This window comes from Talpa occidentalis, unplaced genomic scaffold (genome assembly GCF_014898055.3).
Source record: "Talpa occidentalis isolate TD23 unplaced genomic scaffold, MPIMG_talOcc4v2.1 talOcc4.9, whole genome shotgun sequence".
NCBI lineage: Eukaryota > Metazoa > Chordata > Mammalia > Eulipotyphla > Talpidae > Talpa > Talpa occidentalis.
The window spans coordinates 7,753,361-7,773,152 of NW_023605305.1; the positions used below are offsets into that span (position 1 = coordinate 7,753,361).

Genomic DNA, 19,792 nt, shown 5'->3' on the forward strand with positions numbered 1-19,792 from the left:
AAGAAATAAAAATTAAAAAATAAATTAAATGGTCCCAGAAGACCAAGGTCTTGCTGTTGGGGGCACATCCCCACTAGGAACTGACCCCTCAGGTCAGTAGGGAGATGCCCTTGGACTAACCTCATGCCTTTGTGCTCAGGAGTATGCGGACAACCTCACCAATAGCGGGGTCCATGGTGCGGTGCTCGTGCTGGAGCCCACATTCAATGCCGAGGCCATGGCCACCGCCCTGGGCATCCCCAGCGGGAAGCACATCCTCCGGAGACACCTGGCAGAGGAGATGAGCGCCATCTTCCATCCAGCCAAGTGAGTGTCCAAGCCATGGGTAGGACCATGTCCTTGGGCCCCTTGGCGGATCATCAAGCTTCTCTGAGGTAGCTTAAAAGATGTTAGAAGATCCATTTCTCTGAAAGGCCACTTCCAGGATGACCCAGCTGAGGCTCACAGCTCCCTCCTGGCTGCCTCCTGTCTGCCCATGGGCCAGAGCCTACTGCCCTGTGTCAGGTTTCCAGGGAGCTTATGGGTCATTGCCATAGTCATTTACGGGACGCCAGGTCAGCTCCAAAGCAAAATCTTCACCACGTGGACTTTATTGGGGTCCCACTTTGCAGATCTAGAAAGGAGGTTTTAGAGACCTGAAGTGTCCTTTTCAAGGTCATGCAGCCAGTGAACAGGAGAGCCAGGTTTTTGACCACCTGCCTGGCTAAAACTGCTGCAGCAATTCTGGACATAACTCACATGGATTTGGGGAGTCTGATGGGGCCCCAACTGGGTCCCAAGAAAGACTGGAGCCCCCCAGAGACAGCAGTTTGCCCCAGATCCAAGCCAGAAAGCGGGCAGGTGGGAGGACTAAGTTCAGGCTTCTTGCCCCAGCTCACCCTCCATGGCATCTGTGTTCTGACACAGGGCCTGGCAATCTTCTCTATAAAAGGCCAACTAAATAGTGCTTAGGAAACTTATGGTCTGTGTCACAAGTTTACAGCTCTATCATTACAGCTAGAAAGCAGCCAGAGAGGCCACAAACAAAGTGGCATGGCCAGGCTCCAGGCAAACTCGATGCAGACCAGGCAGCTGCCTGTTCAGCCCCAGGCTGCAGTTTGCCAAATCCTGTCCCAACAGAACTCTCGTGGGGGGCATAATGGGGTAACTTCAGGAGATGGGGGGCGGTGCTTAGGGGGATGCAGATGTCATATGCCAAATGGGTTTTTTTTCTGATGTTCTCAAGTCACACCCACTTAGCTAAAATTGGGGGTCTCCCCTCAAGTCTTCCTTCCCCTGATAAAACTTGCAGGATCCTGGAGGGCTCAGAGCCAGGCTTTGGCCTTGAGGACAGGTCAGATCTTGGCTTTGTCACTGTCCACTGTGTGATCTGGCAAATCGCTTCATCTCGCTGCCTGTTTTCCTCACCCGCTAGCAGCCCATCCCCCAGGCAGCTGGGAGGGCTCCAAGTGTAAGGTGCTTAGCACAGGGCGGCATGTGGGGGTCCTCTGTCCCCCAGCTGCCGTGGTCACTGTCACCAGTACAAGTGTGTGCCTGCCTCTGGAGGGCAGTAGCTGACTGGGCCTCTCTGACCCCTCCAATGTGTCTCTCCCCAGCTCCGCTGGCATCCGAGAGGCTGAGCGTTTCGGGACGCCCCCAGGAAGGGCCTCCAGCATCACCCGGGCGGGGAAAGAGGAGAACAGCAGCAGCATCAAGTACAAGGCTGGCCGGGTAAGTCACGCCCACATTCTCTTTGGGACCTGCCCCTTGTAAGGGCGACTAGTCCCCTGTGCCCATGTTTGTGGCCAGTGGAGGAGCCCGTGGGCTGGCTCTCAGATGCAGCTGGAGAAGGGCCCCGGAAGCCAGCTCCAAGGCACCTGCCAGGTGCTCCAGGCACAAGGCGAGGCTCAGGGCAGTGCATCTCACCTGCCTGCCTCAGAATCACCTGGGCTATTGCTTGAAGGGCAGATTCTGGGATCTACCTGAGCCTCCCGATGCAAAGGGCCTCTTGGGTAAGCTGGAACCCAGCCTTCAGCCAAGTTGCCCAGAAGGTGCCAGAGCACCCCAAACTCCAACAACCACTGACTTAGCTCTTGGACTCTAGGGACCTCCCAGCAGTGGCAGCTGTGCCCAAATGCCTGATCTCCTGGACCCCAGCCCCAACCCCCCCACTCCCTGCGCACGACCCTAAGTGCGTGGGCACAGTGGGCAGCACTGGCTAATCCAACAGGCCCCCCCTTCATTCAGCAAACATGTTGGGGGGATTGACTGTGTTCTAGGTACATCCTAAGCATGGGCATGCCAACATGAATGCGGGCCACTTCCCTGACCTTTAAATGCTCTCAGCCCAGAAGGTTCCTTCTCACTGGGGTGATATCACCTCCAAACGAGTGAGACTAGCTGTGGAGGGAGGGGGCCCCCAAAAGCCTTCCTGGTTTGTGTATAAAGAGCAGACCCCAGAGCAGATGCACGGTGTGTCTGGGTGTGAGCGTTCTGCGGGGGGAGCGTGATCCAGGGGGAGAGGGCTGAGGGGGCAACAGCGAAGACAAGGCTGAGGAACATGGGGCTGGAAGGAAAGCCCAGCCAGGAAGTGGCTGATGAGAACCGCGCCGGGCGGGCATCGCAGAGGTCAGTTCACGGGAGACGGACATTCCTGAGAGCCTGCGGGATGACGGGAGCGCTGCCTCGGCCAGCAGCTGGCTGTGTCTTTGCAGAGGGGATTTTGACTCTTCAACACCCCCAGGGGCCAGGAACCACTCTCCCCCCTTCACAGCCAGGAAAACGGGCTGATCCAAGGTCACGCCACTGAGAAGTGGCAAAGCAGGCCTCTGAACCCCAGTTTGTGAGTCTCTAAAACCCACACTCTTGGCCCCCACCAGGAGATGCTAGAATATTCCTTTCTGACTGGGGAGTGCAGTCAGATCTCACCCCTATGCTGGAACGTTCTCAGCTGTCCTCCCGCCGGAGAGAAGGGGTGGGCGGCGCTGGTGGGTCGTCGGATGGTCCGTCCTCGCCCTTGGTAGCCAAGAGGCTCCTTCCAGCTGGGGACATCATGGTTTGTCCTTCATGTCCCCCCACAAGGCCCCCTCTGTTCCCTGAGCAGGGGGTATCGCGAGCGTGCGGGAGCGCAGAGAGGTTAGACGGTCGCTCGAGGTCACACGGGAGTCAGACTTGGGGGCTCCGGGTTTCCCAGACCTGAGAACATTCAATTGTTTCCCTCCCTCTTCCTCTCGTGCCCCCCTCTTCAGCTGCCCCTGGGGAAGATAGGCAGGGGCTTCAGCAGCAAAGACCCCGACTTCCACGACGACTACGGCTCTCTTCAAAACGAAGACTGCGGCGACGACGACCTCCAGGGCAGGCCGGAGCGGTGCCGGCTGGACGGCTACAACGGCCTGGAGGTCACCAACGTGTGAGGAGCCCTCGCCCCGCCGGACCCGCTCAGAGAGACCCAGGGAGGGGGGCAGGCGATCGCCCCACTGTACATAGTGACCTGAGGCGGGGCGCCTCTGCTTCCCGGCAGGCCCCTCAGACCGCGGCCGGCCAGACGGGAGCGCCAGGTCTGCCTGCGCTGGCAAGGGTCCGTCGCAGCGGCCACCCCTCCAGAGCCCAGGCCCCACCTCAGTGACTGTCAGCGTCGAGGATCCCAGGTGGTCCCCGAAGCCTTGAACTGAGCAGCCAAGGGGAAAGAGGCCCCGAGTGCCCCTAAACACCCTCCCGGTCAGAGCAGGGGGGTCTCCAATCAGACGAGCCGGGGCTGGGGAGGGACCGTGCAGAGCGAGCAAAGCCTGGGCCGCCCGTCGACGCGTGGCTCCTCCCGGCAGCCGGCTGGGGTCTGGGTCCCGCGCCCACGCCCCCCACCCCGTGACGGGGAACTTGGGTTCTGACGAGGGTCATTGAGTCTCTCTTGAGAGAATGCAAAATGGGGAGGTCATTTCCTTCCCCCCAATAGCGTGGGCCCCAAGAGAGTGCACATGTTGAGGAGCTGTTTGACCCTCCTCCTGGGAGCTGCTGCCCTGGGTAGGGGGCGGTGGGTGGTTCCTGCCGGGGTGAGGCGCCACTTCCCAGGAAATGCAGGAAGCAGGATGTTGTGACGAGCATGTCAGGGGGGGACTGAGCTGGGGCCAGGACAGCCCTACCAGGTGTGGCAGTCGGTCTGGGATGGGGTGATGGAGACACTTCGCTGTGATGTCTCAGCACACCGAAACCTAGGTGTGCTCCTCACGGCCTGGTCAAGATCGATGGCCCAGATCAGTCTCTGAGGTGGCAGAGGGACCTTCCAGCCCTTTTCTTGACTCTGCGCTGTTTTGCTGTGTGACCTTTTCCCAGTGGCCTCACCTTTCTGTGCCTCAACATCTTCCTCTGTAATACTTGTGGTTCCCCCCCTCCCAGGACCTTGTGAGGATTAACACTTGCTAATGTCTGTAACACTTTGTAACCTCTCAGGAGACAGGTGGGAAGTTAGGGATGGGAAGGGGGCATCTAATTTCCCTCTCACCACACAGAAATGACATTGCCCTGGTTTTCCAGCTTGGTTTTGGTCGGAGCAGTGTGCAAAAGGAGAACAAGAAAGGTTTACTATTCCAACTCTCGAGAGCCCCCAAGGGTTTGACCAAGAGGAGAGAGAAATCCCACATGCACACCTTGAGGACCAGCTTTGACTTGGGTGTTCAGACTCAAGTTAACTGACCTGGAGGGATGATTGGGGCAGGACACAGTAGTCCTGCATGCTCCTTACACCTCAGGCCTCGAAGCACATCAGGTGTTGGGGTCACAATGCTTATTTCCATTGAAGCCACTTGCATGAAAGGTTTGACGGCATGTGTCCGCCTCCGAGAACTGTCCAAGCCCATGTTCTTCATCCGACACACTGTCTCGCCTCCTGGGAAAAGCTTCAATCCAGCACCATGCACTTGAGGATCTCTGCTCCCTGTGCAGGAGACCGTGAGCTGCTCTCGACCGTAGGGGCACAGCCTTCCTTGCCATCGGAAGCCATGTGTTCACACGTGGACACTGAATGCCTGGCCGCCTGGAGACACAGTCCTGAGGTGCTGAGGGAGGAAGTCCGGTGCCGGATTTGGCTTTGCAGGAGGCTCTGAGCCCGCCTCTGTGATTGAGTCAGCCCCACACAGGGCCTGACACTACAGAACCCACAGCCCAAGGGGAGAGTAACCCCCTGCAATTGGCTGCTGCTGGGCCTGCTCTCAGGCTGGGTGACCGGGACCCCAGGACCTGCCTCTTGGGAGGTGGTGCCCACGGGTGAGGAAGATGGCAGGAGGGTGCCTGGAAGCGGGTCTGTTATTTGAACCAACGGCCACCTGAGTTGTCAGTCATGAAGCTCACGTCTCCTGGCCCCGTCCCACTGGGGACAAGCTGGGCGAGTGGACAGTGGGGAGAGGGCACTGGCAGTGACGGCATGGCCCGAAACATTGGCAGCATTTGGTTGGCAGGTCTGGGACAGCCTGGAATGTTCCTTCTGGTGCTCCCTCTGCTGGCAGTTTGGCCAACTTTGACGCTGGCTTTTCAACACGAGGACTAGTGGCTAATAAGAGAACATCCTTCACGCCCAGTCACATGAGGTGAGCTTTGTCTGCTTCCAGGGGGGCAAAGCAGGGGTGGGGTGCAGAGAGACTTGGCAGAGATCGGCAGAGGCTGGCAGAGCAGGAACCATCTGGGTCGTGTCTTGTCCTGGTCCCGCGGGTGACACACATCTGGCTGTGGGACACCCCGATGTGCTTCTCTGGATGGTGGTATCGCCTGTGTCTACAAGGCCTTGGGAAGGGGTGGAAAGGTAGGGACAGGACAGGTATAGAAGCTGGGGAGCATCAGTGGGGACCTGCCCAGCGGACCCTCAGCTTTCTGGGCCCAGAGCTGCTGAAAGGCCCCTTTGTCCCTGGCTGAGCAGAGTCTTTCCCCCAGATCTGTGCTGTTAGCATCGCAGTTAGCGCCCCGGCCTGCAGGAGGCAGGAGACACCACATGAGAACCTGGGCTGGAGAGAGGGTGGAGAGGAGCAGGGGATCTGCACCACCCAGCCGGCAGTGGAAGACCCCAAATGTTGAGGTCACCCAACAGGGCTGGGTCCAGCAGAGGGGGATGGTATGACCAGATGTGGCTGCAGGGCCCACATAACCCTATTTCTCCAAGCCCAGGGCTCCCACCCAAACCCCATGTTCTGGCCACCATCACATCCACTCCGCTCTTTGAGGCCCCGGCAGGCTCCTGGCAGGTGAGTGGCGGGAGCAAGGATCTGACTGGAAGAGCGCCTTTGATGTGATCTTCTAGAATTTCCTGAGCCCAAACACAAAGGCAGTTGGCTGCACAGGAAACCAGTTGGGCAGGAGCAAAGATGGTGTCCCTGGCCTTTAGTAGCTGGTCGAGTCTGGAATGTCTCCCCCAACGTGATTTTAACACTGTAACACAAATAATAAACACTACTGCACAGTGGCCTCTTTCTGTGCGTGTTCTTATTGCGTTTCCCCAGCAGCCGCTCTGAGAATGGAGATTGTAAACCCATTTCACAGATGGAGAAACTGAGGTTTAGACAGGCTAAGGGGCTTGCCCAGCCCCATAAAGCTAAGAAGTCATGGGAGAGGAATTCAAAACCCAGTCATGTGTCTCCAAACCCCAGGCTTGTCCCCACCCCGCCCCCACTGTACACTCCCTGCGGCCCCTCCACCCACCTTCTAAGAGCACAGGGCTCGCCTGCCCAGGTGGCATCACCCACAGTGGTGCTCTGTCCTGGTGGAAAAGCCTGGGTCTGCTCTCCCCTTGCGGGGCGCTGCCTTCTCTCTGAGACCCCACTGGCACCTGACAGGTCACCCTCCCTTAGGGTCATTTTTTCACCATGTCACACCCCGCCCTGCCCCCCACCCTGGGAATTTATATTTTCCAGTTGCTGGGAGAGATCTTGGGTGTTGTCTGAGTTGGCTCAGGCTGCCATAACAAAATGCTGAAGGTGTCTATTTTAAGCCTTGCTGGTTGCAGTAGGTACTGCTGGCTTCCGAGGGCCCAGAGCAACCTCAGAGGAAACACCCATGTGAATGCAGGAATCCACTCGATGCACACGTACCTGGCAGAGCGGCTTCCTGGGCTGATTTCCCACCTCCCGGGCCCCCTGGCATTTAGGGACGGAGCAAAGGGAAGATCCCCGCCGATGGAGGGCTGGACCCCAAGGCAGGGTTGAGGGGAGATTGCTCTGGAGTCACTAGGCGTCAACATGTCCCCAGGGGAGGGGACTGAATTCTCACCATAGCCACTGAGATGGTGTCTGTTTGTCTGAAAGCTCACTGTGTGTCCAGGGCTGTGCACAAGTATCTCGCTTAATCCAGAAGCCATCCCGAGAGGCACAGGCTACTACCAACTCCCTTTCACTGCTGAGAGTCACCGTTGGATGTGGTTTTGCCAACTTCACCCCCCAGCAACTCTTTCAGGCAGCGTAGGGTAAATGAATTAGGCTTTTTACACCACGGACCTGTCGCTGGCACCTGTAGCCGATTGTCTTAAGGCAGAAGGCGCGTGGGCGCAGGGCACGCGGGCCTGATTGTGGACACCTGGAGCATGGGTGTGCGTGCATGTGTAAGTGTGCACACCTGAGCCTGGAGGAGGGGCTAGAAGGGCAGCATCAGTCTGAGGCAAGATAAACGGAGGAGGCAGCCAGAGAAATACTGAGAGAGAAAGCTGCTCTGCCCCTGGTTCGGCATGAGAGGCCTGTAAAAAGCTACGGAAGGCTCCAAAATCATCTTTTCATCTGCAAGAACTAAAGATGAACCTACCCAGCCTGGGGTGGCTGCTAAGCCCATAGGATGGCTTTTCCCACCTGACAGATGGGGAAACAGAGGCACAGGGAGATTACACAGCTTCCCGGGACCCTGAGCCGGTGAGTAGGAGCTGGGATCTTGGCAGGGCTGGATGGCTCTGCGGAGCCTGGGCTGGGGCCAGCCCCTGAGGCAGGCCAGCCACACCCAGCTGTTTAGAGTAGAAAATTCCTGAAGCCAGATGTTCCCAGGGCAGGAGAGCCTCCTCATCGCTGAGGGCCGCATTAGTGGAAGCCGAATCCACTCCCTCCACCTGCTAGAAAATTGCTCTGTAAATTACAGGTTTAAAGGGTAAAGACAGCCCTGAGAGCACCTGGCTTACAGCAAGGTAATAATTTAGGGACTGGAACAGTCTGGTTGAGTGAGGACTTATAATAACTAATCCCACACCACGCCTCCGTCATCTCCATTTTATTGGGGAAAAAAAAGAGAAGAAAAGAAAAAGAAACAAACAGGAAGTGGCAGACCCTTGTCCAGGGCCTCACAGCAAATTAGTGACAGGTCCTGGCAGCAGCCGACTCACCAGCCCGCCTCCCCGAAGTCCCCACGGGCTTCCCTCTGTGTGTCCTTCCTTCCTCTTCTTAGAAGGACCCCAGTTCTGTTGGACCAGGCCAGCCCTTAGTTTGACCTCATTTTATCTTAATTGTCGTGTTGAAGGGCCTGCCTCCAAGTCTAGTCCCATTTTAGGTACTGGGGGGTTAGGACTTCAATACATGGATTGAATAGGGACACACTTTAGTCCACTACGCTCTCCTTACCCCAGCATGCACGCATGCACACAGACACGCAGACACGCAGACACGCAGACACACATCTGCATTCACGCCACCTGCTAAGTCAACTTAAATTGGGCTTCAGTCTCATGGTCCTAAAAGAGTCCCAGTAACGCGACCCACCATCCCTGGGGTGGTCTCTCCCAAGGTGAACCCTGTCCCTTCTCCCATCTCCTACACGTGCGTGTGCCAGCCACAGTGCAGTTCAAGTCCTCCAGCTGTGTCACACAGAGCAGTGGAGGGGGAGGATCCTAAATTCTGTTTTTTTAAGCCTACCCAGCTTACTAGTTAGAGATGCCCCTCCTCACCCCACCACCATCTGAACCCCTAAGGAATGTGGCCCCTCTGGGCTTCCTGACAGGGTGTCCACAGCACTCCATCCAGGCCACGTTCTCCCTCGGGCTCAGCTCACAGTGCAGGTCAGTCCAGAGCCAAGAGGATGGAGCTGAGGCCTCTCTGACCACATGGAGCCCGAGAACACCAGGAGAGGGGCACGGGGCATGTTCCAGGGAGAGCTGCAGGCCACATCAAGCCTCAAGGGGCCTTGACACACACCTAACAGGAAAGAAGCTGCTGTGACGAGAACCCCAAAGTCAGCTGGGGCAAAGGTGCAGGAAGTGCGGGCCAGGTGGGCAGGGGAGAAGGTGGGGTCCTTCCTCCCCTCACTGCAGCCACCGTGGCTGTGGCTTCACAACCTTGGAACTCAGTGAATGCCAGTGTCAAGGTCATCCGCAGCTTCAGACCGGCTCCCTGAACAGGGCATGCCCTCCCCCAGAGATACCTTCTCAGTTAACAAGAGTGTGGGGGTCGTGGGGTGCAGTCTGCATTCATGGGAAAGCAACTTGCAGCATCTCCAAGGCCAGCCTCCACCCACAAGCAGAAAGGTCCCCTGAGGCTGGGTTCCCCAAGACACCCTATTTCTGCCATGCCCACGAGCTGCTCTTTAAGTATTGGCTTCACCGCTTCATCTATTTGGGCTGCTCTACCAAGTGCCATCGATAGGAGCTTGGCTTATTTCTCATAGTTCTAGAGGCTGGAAGTCCCTGATCGGGGGGCCAGCGTGTCTGAGCTCTGGTGAGGCCCCTCTTCCAGGCAGTTATCTTCTCACATAGCCCCATGTTGCGGAAGGGGTGAGGGGGCTCTCTGGGGTCTCTTTCCCAAGGTCACTGATCCCATCACCAGGGCCCCTTACGGTGAGCTAAGCCCCTGCCAGCCCACCTCCAAGCCATCACACTGGGGTTAAGGTTTCAACCTGTAAATTTGGGAGAGGAAGACATAAGTGTTTTGTTCGTGACACTTAATATTTTTATATTTTAACTTGACTCAGATCTGACATTGCTACCTACGTCTCTACACTCACAGGCCAGAGATACTGGCTTTATCTTTGTTAATACATGACATGCATATATAGGTGTATACATATAGGTGCAAAGTGTGCATGTGCATACACACCAAGTGTATACGTGGTGAATACTCAAATAGCTATTGTGGCACATGCACGTCTGTGTATCCCCTGTGATCTGAACACACACGTGAGGGTGTGAGTGCCAGGCAGGGAGCCAGGCCTCTACAGCCCAGACTTCTCACCTGGCACCTGCCTGCAGGCTTCTGGGCAGTGAACATGCTCCCTCTTGAGTAGGTTCACACCGGTCCTAGCCTGAGTGGGGTGAAGGTGTTGGCTTCACAGACGGCCTACATGGACAGTCCCCATCCACTCTTGCACACGAGAGCCTGACCTGGTATTTTTACACAGTGCCCGTAACTCCTTCCCCAAACAGTTCCTGCCCACCCATGTACAGAACTTCAAGGCTTCTCCAAGTCCCTCAGTTCTTCGTCATGGTCTTCTCTCTTCTCCCCTCCCAATCTCCTCCTGCTCTGGGCACTCCCTTTATAAATATTTCCCTGAAAGTTGAAACAGTGTTCCCACAGGTCTGAGCAGTAGAACTGTTGATACAGGACCCACTTTCTAAGTGCTTTACGCAAGACCTTGTTGAGTCCTTGCAATAACCCCAACAGGCACTGTTATCTCCCCATTAGAGAAGCAGAAAATAAGACATCAGCCCAATGTCATACAGCTGGTAGTAGCAAAAGTAAATCCCAGAAGCTTTTAAACACTATATGATAACCTCCCTTCACCTAGACACTATACTTCTAGTAATATGACCATACTGCACCAGCTTTTTTTTTAAATTCACATCCCGCCATTGATTTATTTCTCTTGTGGACAGTTGAGTCAGTGCTGTGCAGGTCAAGCTTTCTATGGGAGTTTCTGGAGAAGTCTTGTTAAGAATTCAGATTCTCAGATCTCATGCCAAACCCTAGTCCAACTCCTAGGGAGTTTGGAGATAAGAGCTAGGAACCCACCTTATAAAGCTAAACTGCAGATGTCCAAGCCTCAGAGTTTCTTATGCCCTATGTGTTGTGTGGGACTCGAGCATCTGTATTTTTTAAAACCTTCTGGGGTGGTTCTGTGTCACAGCCAGGGCATGGGACTGCTCACAGGCCTGAAATAGCCACCTCCAGCCTAGCCCGTTCTCTGACCACTACACATCCAAGTCCCACTACTTGCCACTAGATGGCGAAATCCCATGGCCCTCACCATCCCCACCCAGCTCGGCCCAGAAAGGAGCCAACCAGCCCAAACCACCCAGACCCGCCTCCCCGCCTCTCAGCTCCAGGTGAGCAGGGCCCCCGATGATCCCTGCCCCTCTCTGCAGCAGGAAGAGGGTGGCTCTTGATGAAGACCTAGCTTCTGTTTCTGTTTGTCCCATGGAAGTCAAGAAACAGCTTCCGTGGGACAGGCAAAATGTGGAAGCTGGCCGCAGGGCAAGTGGGGAGAAGACCATTTGACCCAGCCAGCCTCCCCCCAGCCTGGGGGTAGGGAACCCGGTGCTGGCAGTGCTGAGGGTGACAGGAGAGCTCAGGAAAGGGGCCGATGCTGATCATGAGGCCCGTGAGGCCTCCATTGATCCCACTCCGGCGTGAGGCTCCAGCTGCTTCCACTCTGAGGGGCGGGGTGGAGGGCCTCCGAGGACAGGGCTCCCGGGTGGAGGCAGCTGGGGACCAGCTGGGCATATTCAAGGGCCAATGTCCCCAGGGGGAGGGCTGTAAACACAGCCCCGGGGGATCCTGTGCATGCCAGAGTCGGACGAGGTGCATGCACCTCGTCCAGCTGCCCGCCGCCTCCTAGCGTCCCTGCAGCCTTCCCCCGCCCAGCTTGCCACGCAGCGCCCTCCCTCTGGGAGCAGAAACCAAGGGCCGTCGGCCTCAGGGCTGTGGGCCTGGGGACCCTCAGGGCACACACACATACATGGGTGCAAGGAGTCTGTGGTGGGCAGGTGAAAGGGTCCCCGAGACCTCTACGTCTCACCCAGAGCTGTGACAAGATTTCCGCTCATGGCCAAGGAGAACTGACATTGCTGACGGAGTGCATCAGCTGACAGAGTGAGGAGATTGCTCGCCCTAGTTTCCCATTGTTTGGACGGGCCCAAAACAATCACGCGGGGCCTTGGCAGGGGAGGGGGGTGGCAGAGGACACTGTGGAAGAGCGCGGCAGTGAGGGATGTGAGAAGAAGCCTCAACCACCGCGGCCACGAGGGAGAGGGCTGGAGCCGAGGGCTGTGTTCAGAGACACGAGGAATGGGTTCCCCCGCGGCCTCCAGGGGAACCAGGCCCTGCCCACGCTGGGCCCTCAGCCCCCGGGCGGTGGCAGACCCCTGGCCCGCACACTGTCCGCGCTCACGCCGGCGCTTCGGCCAGCTCGGGCAGGTGGTCACGGACGCTGGTCCACGGAGCACTGTCGAGCCTCCGCTCCGGGCACAAGGCCGGAAACCGCCCCGCTTTCCAGAGCAGGCCCAGAGGAGGCGAGTGATGTGTGAGTTTCACCCCGACGGGGGAGCGGACGGGCCTCTGACTCCGTTGTGCCTGACTCCAAACTGTGTCCTTTCCCATGCCCGTGGGCGCACGGCAGTGGGCCAGCTCCTGCGTGCCAGACAGGGTCAGCGCCTGTGGACATGCCCCGGGCCACCCCCACCCCACCCGGTCAAGTGCGAATAGCTCCTCAGAGCAGAACTCGGTGAAAGTGGGGGGACATTTCTCCTGCGTTTTGGTTATCAATGACTCTACCCGCCCTACTCTCCACCCTCTCTTCTCTCCCCGCCTGCCTCTCTCTCTCTCTAATTCCTGTAACAACCACAGGGACAAGGCCCAGGGGCACCCAAGAAGACTCAGCCCCTGTGGGCACCTTGGCTGCAGCTGAAGGCTGAGGGGGGTCCATCGGCAGGCTGGACACAGCTCAGCCCGGAGGCTGGGGGGTCGAACAGAGGATACCCAAGCTCACCTGGGGGGGGGGGGGTTGAGGGAGTCGACCAGTAGCCTGGAGGCTGAGGGGGTCGAGTGTCAGGGCAGCCCTGGCTCAGCCTGGAGGCTGAGGGGGTAGGCAACAGACTCTATGGCTCAGCCTCAAGGCTGAGGGTGTCGACCAACATCCAGCTCAGCTCAGCCTGGGGGCAGAGGGAGTTGACTAGAGGACTATCCAAGATCAGCCTGGGGGCTGAAGGGGTTCAACAGCAACCAGTTCCAGCTCAGCCTGGAGGCTGAGGGGGTCCAGAAGCAGGCCGGCACCATCTCAGGCAGGAGGCTGAGGGGGTTGGGCAGCAGGCTGGCCACAGCTCAGCCTAGAGACTGAAGGGGTCCACGAGAGAACTACCCAAGCTCACCCTGGGGGCTGAGGGTATCCACCAGCATCTACCTCCAGCAAAGCCTGGAGGCCGAGGTGGCCTAGCAGCAGTCGGCCCTGGCTCAGCTGAAGGCTGAGGGGGTCGATCAAAGGCCAGCCCGGGCTCAGCCTGAAGGCTGAGGAAGTCAAGCCGCAGGCCGGCCATGGCTCAGACTAAGGCAGAGGGGGTCGACCAGAGGACTGCCCAAGCTCAGCCTGGGGGCTGTTATTTATCGCAGCCCTCAGGCCAGCAGGTGCACCCAAGCCAGTCACCTGCTGCCAGGAGCATCCTTATGTTTGTTTGTTTTTTAAAGATTTATTTATGCATACAATAGCTGGGGTATAGGCCAGAGGTGCAGGGGATGAGAGGATTCACCAGAGACAGAGTGGGGAACAGAACAGGCAGACTGACTGAAATACACTGCTGAGGGGAGCAGCAGGCAAGACAGGAGAGGTCTGCTGTGCCATGTGGGTTGCTCCCTGGCAGGCCGGGGATTAAACTCGTGCTGCAAAGGTTTTGGATTGCTTCGTAGTGTGGTGCTTAACCCCTTGTGCCAATAGGGAGGCCCACATCCTTATCTGTTAGGGTACTCAACCCAGTGGAAAGCGGGGCCCTCACTCAGGGTCCTCAAGCTATAAGGCTGAGGGGGTCCATTGGCAAGGATGAGCCCAGGGATCACCTGGACAGCTTTGATAAACACAACTGCCCCACCCCAGGTACTCTGAGCTAAGTGGTTCTTAGCCTTGGAGGCGAGGTAGAAGCACCTATTTCTTAAAACCTAATGCTGGGTCCCACCCCCAGAGATTCCTATTCATTTGGTCTGGGGTGGGGCCTAACTATTCTTTAAAGGTGATCCTAACATGCAACTAAGACTGGACACCACTGATTCTTAAAGTCAAGCTCCCCCACCCCTCCATGTCAGTTTCCCAAGGCACTTTGACAGGTGCATCTAACCTACTTCCCAGTCATCCTCTCTCTACTGCTAAGATTAGAGCAATCACTAAGGCAATCCTGGCCACCATTTTTGTTTTTGTTGTTATTAATATCATCATTTGTATTAGGCACACCTCCAACTTTAGCCCACCTGTGCCAACATCTCAGGTGTGGGGATGCCCAGTTTGAGTGACGCAAAGGAGCTAGCCAATCAGAGCTGTGCTCCACCCCCCTACCTGCCCCCAGAAATTTGTTTAGCAATGAGCATGTGACCCAATCAGAACCAAAAAGATTCCATTCTAAGACATGTTGAAATTGTTGGTCAAGGGAATCACCCTCTTGTCTCATTTATCTGGAAGGATGTCAGCCGAGAACACCCAGAGCCACCCTGGAGTGAGGCTGCCTGAGATTAAGAAAGCACAGAAAGAATTAAAGCCAAAAGATGGAGAGAGACCTTATTTGACATTATTGGATGCCCTGGATCCAACCAGACCTGAACCCGGTAATAGTTCTGGACTTTACATTTCCCTTTCTGCTTAAGTCGATTTGAGTTTTGAATTTAGTTTTCTATCACTGGCAAATGACAAAGAGCTCCTGTTACATCACCTAAGGCCTAAGCTTGAACTATACCCAAATCCCCTTGAACTATCCCCTTGAACTATACCCATACTGGTCACCAGTCTGGAACGTGGCATCTGCCCCTGAGCTCCTGCTGGTGACTGGAGCATTGCAGCCTGGTTACAAGTTTCCCAGGTACACTTATTCTCCTGTCCGGCTACCTTATTCTTCATTGTTGTGCTGCACCAACATGTCAGGAGCCCTATTGATCATTTTAGATCAGATGGCCACTGTCTCAGTTATACCAGCATGAAGGGGGCTCTGAAGATGCTGAACTTTCTGTGCTAAAATTGAGAAAGTCCCAGACAAACCAGAATGCGTGGCTCATCCTGTTCAGATTTTCTGTGGATCGGAACTAGAAATTGCTAGAACCATCAGGCATGGGCTTTGACAGCAAACACAGCTGGGGCTGCTTCCCATGAGGCCGAACTCACCCACTGGGAGGGGAGATATTACAGACCCTTCCTCCTGAAGCCTGACTGTAGCCAGTGCCACGAAAGTTTTGAGATGGCACTTCTGAGAAAGCAGGCAGGGTGAGTCCATAGGAACATCCTTCCCCCGGAGGGGAACCTCACTTCCTTGCAAGGGTCCTCACTTTAGGGTTGGAAAATTTAAGGTGTGAGAAATAAGTAGATCTGTGCATAGAGATTTTGGCACAGCACCTCATGATCTGCGACCCCTAAGTACAGATGGCAGTTGACACCCCTGCTTAGAACAATGACTGTCTGCTTTCCCAATGAGCGCTGATTTTATGGTGCCTCATGTACTGGACCTTATTCTAAATGCTTGGAAGATATCACCTCATTTCATCTTCATGATAACTTTGGGAGATAGGTATTGCCATATCCCCATTTGACAGGACAGGAAAAAACCTCATGGAGATGGAATCCATTGACCCTTATTCTGAAGTCAACTTTATTCTGAAGTCAACCTTCCCTTCAGGCCTGACTATTGTTTAGTCAGTCAACAAACATTTAAATGAGCACCTGCTAGGTGCCAGACCCTGCTCCAGACACTGAGCCAGATAGTCCCAGTTCTCCTGGAGTTCAGAGTCTAGTGGAAAGGAAAGCATTTAAAAAGAAGTCAATGACAGAAATGAGTTCTACACAGTTTTTCCAACAGAGAATTTACTGGAAGAAGATTTCAAGGCACCAGTGAATGGATAAGCCTGCTGAATTGAGATCCAAGTGGGAAGCATCTGATTGGCTAGGGCTGGATGTGCTACAGTCCACCGGCAGCGATTCCTTCTTCATCAGATTTGGCTCAGCTCTGCTCTTACAAGGATGACCTTGTACTTGGAACTCAAAGGCCTTGGCCAAGTGCATCTGCTTTGCATTTAAGATGGCCCTATTAGGGCCACTATCAACTGCCTAGAAAGTCTTGGAAGTGCTGTCTTCAAAGCTTCACCAGGACATGTCCCCCCCGCCCCATTGTCTCTGCCTGGCCAGGCCCCATCATCTCTCACTGGATTATTATCACAGCCTCTTAATGGTGTCCCTGCTCCTATCCTTGCCCCCCTACATTCTTCACACAGCAGCCAGCTCCTCTCAGAATCATTAAGTCAAGTCTTGTCATGCCTCTAAAGGAAATTCTTTGAAGACTGTGCCTCTTGTTCTGAGTATAAGCCAAAGTCCTTATAGTAACTTACTCAGCCTTGCCCCTTCACCTCTCTGACCTCATCTTACCTCACTCCAGCCAAACAGTCCTCCTCAATGCTCCCTGAACACCCAGGGAGGGCCTGCCTCAGGGCCTTTGCACTTGCTGTTCCCCTGCCCCAAACACTGCCCCCATCTTGGAGCCCTGACATCTGAATGCCACCTTCTGGGTGAGACCTTCCATGATCACTGTTCAACAATCCAACCCTCCCTGTCCCCCTGGTCTCCTGCATGCCCCAGTCTCCTCCCTGCTTTGTTTTACTGTATGATACTTATATTTACCCAGTTTGATACATTTTACTTATTTATTGATTGATCCACTTCCCCCAAAAGGGTACAAATTATATGAGGGCAGGAACCCTCCTCTGTTTCACTCCTGTTGTATTCCCAGAGGTCAAAACAGTACCTGACACAAAGTAGGGGCTCATTAAGGTTTACTGGAAGTTAAATAGAGTAAATCTAGTAGCTGACAGCCAAGAATCATGAAAGACTCAAAACTTTCAGGACACAGTTTCAATTTAACTCAATAGCCCTGGGGCAGATCAATGAATAGACTCCCTTCCTCACAATTTACAGATGAGGTTACTAGAGGCGAGGACTGTGTTCCTGGCTCTGTCATTTGCCAACTGTGGGGCTTTGGGCAAGTCGTTCCTCTGGGCATCAGGGTTCCATCTGCAAATGGGAAGAACTAGGTGGTCTCTGAGGTCTACTGTACCTTCAAGATAAAAACAGACACTGTCAAGAGGGGCCAGAAAGGAACTTTCTGCCCAGAGTTGGAAAATCTGTCATGCCAGCTATCATTGCCAGCTGAAGATCAGATGACATTTTTGAAAGGAGGAAATGTTATTGGCAAGTGACTGACATCTTTTCACGTCTTCTGAATGAGCCGTGGGAGCATGGACTCTCTCCTCTGTGATTCTCAGATGCTCAAACTGGCAGTGGGAGACCTTCCTGAGTGGGATGGGGGCAGTGAGGGAAACACACTACTTCCCTTTCCCGTATCTTCGAACATTTTCTTTTTTATTTAAAGATTTACTTATGCATACAAGAGCTGGGGTACAGGCCAGAGATAGGGGAGGTGAGAAGATCCACCAGAGACAGAACAGGGAACAGAACAGGCAGACTGAAATACACTGCTGAGGGGAGCAGCAGGCGAGATAGGCGAGGTCTGCCTCACCATGTGGGTTTCTCTCTGGCCAGTCGGGGATAGAACTCGTGCTGCAGAGGCTGTGGATTGCTTCATAGTGCAGTGCTTAACCCCTTGCGCCACCAGGGAGGTCCTCTCTTCGAACATTTTCAAATAGAATGTCCAAAATGCCTGGAACCACTCCAGGGTGTATGGCTGACAGAAATGAGAGCACCAAAGCTGGTGGGAAAATGTTCAAAGCGGCTTTATTCACAACAGCCCCAAACTAGAACCAACCCAAAGTCCACCAACAGGACAAAAACATACATTCCCACTTTATGGTGAATAGTCATGTGTCACTTAACCACTGGGGTATGCTCTGCTAGATGTATGATTAGGTGCTTTCGTCCCTGTGCAAACGTCACGTTAATCACACAAACCTATTTGGTCCAACCAGCCACAGACCTAGGCTATATGGTAGAGTCTACCGGGACTACCGTCATATATGGAGTCTGTTATTGACCAGAGCGTCAATGCTTGACTCTATTCATATCATGGAATACTATACAGTGGTGAAGAAGAAGCGGGAAGCATAATGGGCAAAATACCTGCAGGAATCTCCCAGACACAATGTTAAATGGCAGAAGCCAGACACAGAAGAATCCATACCGTGTTCTGTTTATTTGAACTTCAAAAATAGGCAAAAACTAATTAATGGCTATGAATATTCAAACTGAGCTGTTTTGGGAATCTTAACTGGAAAAGAGTGTAGGAAACCTTCATTCACTGGCCCTGGGACTGCTCTGGATTTGGATCTGGGTGGTGGCCACACGACCACATACTCACGTAAACACTCAGGGGTTAAGAACTGAGTGTCCACTTCAGTGTGTCACACCTCACTGAGTATAAATGATGCCTCATAAAAAGCAGTAAAAAGCCTGGAGCCTGAAGCAAGTTCCAGCTCAGGGAGCCCCCCACGCTGTTCATCCTCGGGGGATTTCCTCCTCCCTGACTGCCCACAAGGTCACTGTCTCAGCACATCTGACCGAGGCTTCCTCCTTCTGCAGCTGGATCCCTAAAATCGAGAAGGACAGAGGCACAGCTGCTTCTGGCTCCAGACCGCTTGTGCCGCACCCCCTTCTTACCCTCCTCACCCCAAGGCCTCTGAGTGGGCCCAGAACAGTTACATTCACAGGGAGAGATTTTCTCTACCACCTGGTCTGCTTTACAGGGTGACTTTTCTTGAGTCAGACCCTGCTTGCAGCATTTCACTCATGTCACCGGGTCAGGACTATTACTAATCCTTTTCACAGGCGAGGAAGCCGAGGCTGCAGTGGTTAAGTGGCTCGCCTAAGATGCTGGCATCAGTAGTTGCAGAGCCAGGATTTGAACCCAGGAAGCCCATCAGCAGGGCCATTTTTCTGAGCCCCAAGCTAGATGACCTTGTAGACATATGATTCTAAATATAAGTGCCTGGCAGCGACAGAGGCCTGATGGGACAGAGGGCACTGTAAGGTGAGAAACGGTTGTTTCTAACAGGAAAATATCACAATCTCAATACAAATTTCTAAACTTTGAATTATATTGAGTTAACAAATCACTAAAATCCTTCCCCTTTTCTGGCCAAACTGAAGAGCAGTTAGCACCGTGGTGACTTCCAGGCTAAGATGCCACACCTGGAGAAAGCCCAGGGCATGGGGTGGGCCTGTATGGGGCGCTTGAGGGGGTTTATCTGCAATCCCTCATTGTTCCCAGAAGACTGGCTGCAGAAAGCCTCAGGGCAGAGCCCTGGATGGGCAGGGGACTGGCTGGAGAGATGGTGTTTGGGGTGACTCCCCCAAGTGATGATAAAGGGCCCCTTCATGCTCATGGATCGCAAGGCCCACCCTTTGACATGAGACTCCCAAGGGACCCCAGGGTGGTGCTCGCAGGGAACCCAGACACCCCTCTAGACTCTGCATTATAATTTGATTTTTAGAAATGGCTCTGTCCCGCTCGCAAGGCAGACAGCGACTGATTTAGACACTGACAGCGGCCAGCGTCTCTTACTCTTGCCTGTAACTGGATTTACCAGGGCTCTGACTCAACCTCTCTGCTCGACCTTCCATTTTTATCCCTGCTCTTCTCCAGGGAGTCATCTCTCCTGGCCATCTTGATGCTCAAGCTGCAGTTGAAGTG

General features: G+C 54.7%; 1 protein-coding gene across 4 annotated transcripts in view; it reads left to right on the forward strand.

Annotated features, from left to right (window-relative positions):
- The window catches only part of KAZN (kazrin, periplakin interacting protein), a 353,192-nt gene extending 346,775 nt beyond the window's left edge, over window positions 1–6,417 (forward strand). For all 4 annotated transcript variants that reach the window (XM_054691610.1, XM_054691611.1, XM_037498868.2 and 1 more), the window contains 3 exons: window positions 140–306; window positions 1,596–1,710; window positions 3,228–6,417. In XM_054691610.1, the coding sequence (XP_054547585.1) occupies window positions 140–306; window positions 1,596–1,710; window positions 3,228–3,392 (447 nt within the window). In that variant the 3' untranslated portion in view covers window positions 3,393–6,417. The remainder of the gene's footprint in view (window positions 1–139; window positions 307–1,595; window positions 1,711–3,227) is intronic.
- Window positions 6,418–19,792: the final 13,375 nt, after the last annotated feature.